We start from the raw sequence: 2741 nt of genomic DNA on the forward strand, positions 1-2741 counted from the left end.
TCAACATAGGCCCAGGGAATAGATCGATCAATAGTTTCAGGTAAGACAACACGACCTACAGGTGTATTATCTTCTTCAGGTATTTCATGATATGTTGCAATGATTTTTGTAATGGTGGATGACCATCGAGCCAATTTGTCTCTGAAAATGATCCCATTCCTTGTCAACCAAATAGACCAGCAAATGAGGAGTGGTAGACAGTGCACTTTAGTGTTCCGGTTTGTAGCTCACCAAAGGTCCCAAGCATCTGATACATTTTGTCCATGCCATCTGATAGTAAGAGTCAGTGCATCCAGGACTTGATTCCAAAGATGATTTACCGTCGGGTAGGATAGGAATAGATGGTTGTTAGATTCCTCTGCCTGCTGACAGAGCACACACTAGGTAGGGCCGAATAAAGATCGCTGCATTAAGTTGCAGCCAATAGGTGTCTTATTTCGAATAACATTCCACATGAAGAGCTTCGTTCTCGGAGGCGCTTTGAGCTTCCATATCTTTCCCCACCAATCCATGAGAACAAGCGGTCTGTGCCTGATGTGAATAATGGGATAGCTCGCCTTCGGGGAGTATGTGCCGTGTTCAGCAGGGGTCCAAAGGAGTTCATCAACCCCCTCTTTTATACGGACATGAGATTCATTAAGGGTTGTGATATAACCCTCCCAGTCATGCTGCCAATGTGCGGGGATGTCTAAATGCTCTGCTGAGAACCATGCTTGATTAAAGATAGAGCTATTCTCCAGATCCGCAACATGAGAAATTACAATAATATTCCTGTTATTGAGAAATTGTATAGAGTCCAGAGCTAATCGAAACATATTCCCATAGCCCGACCAGGGATCTAAGCCAATGCAAACGGATGAGCCATCATTAATTCTCCATGCTAATCCATTTCTGATAGTAGGCAAAGTGTGTAGGATCGCTCGCCAAACCATTGAAATCCCAGATCTCTGCCAAGTGGGCATACGTATCCAATCCATAAGCTGATGAGGCCAAATATATTTATAAAAGATAACCTCAGTCCAGAGACTATGAGAGGTGAGGATATCCCAACCCAGCTTAGCAACAAATGCATGTGCAAAGGAGGATAAGTCCTTCTGTCCCCAACCACCCCATTTCTTTGGTCTAGCAATATGTTTCCATTCCACCCATGTAGAGGGTTTACCCTCCTTATAGCCATTCCAAAGGAATCTGCAACAAATCCTTTGTATCCAGGAAAGGATTCCTTTAGGAATCCAGGCCAGAGACATCCAATAAACATGTGTAGCTTCCAGGACAAATTTAATAAGCACTAATAATCCTTCCCTAGGGAGGAATCTATGGTTCCAATTGTGTAATCATTTTTCGATCTTGACCACAAGCCAAATCCAGACAACGATTTTGTAGCAATGTGGATTGATCTAGAAGCCCATGTATTTGAGCCCATCCTCCAGGTGATGGCTCTGAAAAGGAAATTTTTGCAGTGCAACCCGAGCCTCATGGGGAGTACATTCAGATAGAGTAATTGTGGATTTCAAATGATTTGCTTCCATACCTGTGGCCTTAGCGAAGAGTAGAAGGATATCAGAAAAGGTGGTAGTATCTCGGATGCCTCCATCAAGGAAGATGAGCACATCATCTACGAAGAGTAGATGGGTGAGTATGAACTGATTATTTATTTTGAGATCCTAAAAATGCCCATCATGCTTGGCAGAAGCAATGAGCCTACTGAGGCCTTCCATAACAATTAGAAAGAGGAGAGGGGAGAAACATAGTTACGGATGAAACTGAACTATTACCTCAAAATAGGTACTCAAGTCCAAAAACCCCAAAAAAACATGAAAAAACAACCCAAAAATGAAAATTGTTTATTCCATAATGATGTTTTTTTTAGGGTAAATTTTCAATATTTTTTTAAATGGAAGTAAAAACCATTTATTTTTTTTGAAAAATGGATGAAAAAAACACCCTTAAAAAATTTTGTTTATTCTGGAATAACAAAAAAAAAAGCCGGGTTACAATTTTGACATTTTTTAGCAATGGAGTTAAAGAGAAAATATCTGGACTTTGAAACACTGTAAAATTCCAACAATTTTCGGACATGATGTTAAAGATAAAATATCATGTCTCAAATTTTGACTATTTCCATCCATGTTGTTAAAGATAAAATATCTTGACTCTAAAAACCTTGAAATTGTAATTGTTTTCGACCATAGCATTAAAGATAAAATATCATGACTTAGAAAAACATTAAAATCTTGACAATTTTTTAACCATGCAATTAAAACCAAAGATTATGACTACAAAAAAATCTCAAGTTTTCAAAATATTTCAAGCATGACATTATGAAATTTTTTTATGACAAAAAACTTTAAAAATGAACACTCAAGAGTAATTTATTTTTTAAATGCAAAATATATAACGATTTTAAAATCTTAGCCTAAGACAACTCGATACATTGCAAAAAAAAAATTATAAATCAACCATCAAATTGACACGCGATGTAGGTGAACTCGACCCGTTGTAATGAAAACTTAAAGACCAACCATGAAATTGATACATTGTGCGGACAGACTCGATTCATTATAACGAAAATTTTAAAATCAACTATTAAATTGCCCATAATGGGATCGGGTTGTTAGACGAGCATCAACACAAACCCTGTAGAAAAAAAAATGAAAATAAAAACCAAAATAAAAAAATAAATGTATAAAGAAATAAAAATGAAAAATACAAAAAAAAACAAAAATTCAGATATTGAAAAA

The 2741-nt window shown here is 36.9% G+C and overlaps 1 protein-coding gene across 1 annotated transcript; it reads right to left on the bottom strand.

The window, feature by feature from the left end:
• Positions 1 to 380: 380 nt before the first annotated feature.
• LOC149239898 (uncharacterized) lies at positions 381 to 962 on the bottom strand. Its single transcript, XM_089369998.1, has one exon. The coding sequence runs from the start codon at positions 960 to 962 to the stop codon at positions 381 to 383; it is 582 nt and encodes a 193-aa protein (XP_089226124.1).
• Between the last annotated feature and the right edge of the window lie 1779 nt (positions 963 to 2741).

This window comes from Pinus tabuliformis, chromosome 8 (assembly GCF_031772625.1).
Source record: "Pinus tabuliformis cultivar Carrire ecotype Pingquan chromosome 8, CPIR1, whole genome shotgun sequence".
NCBI lineage: Eukaryota > Viridiplantae > Streptophyta > Pinopsida > Pinales > Pinaceae > Pinus > Pinus tabuliformis.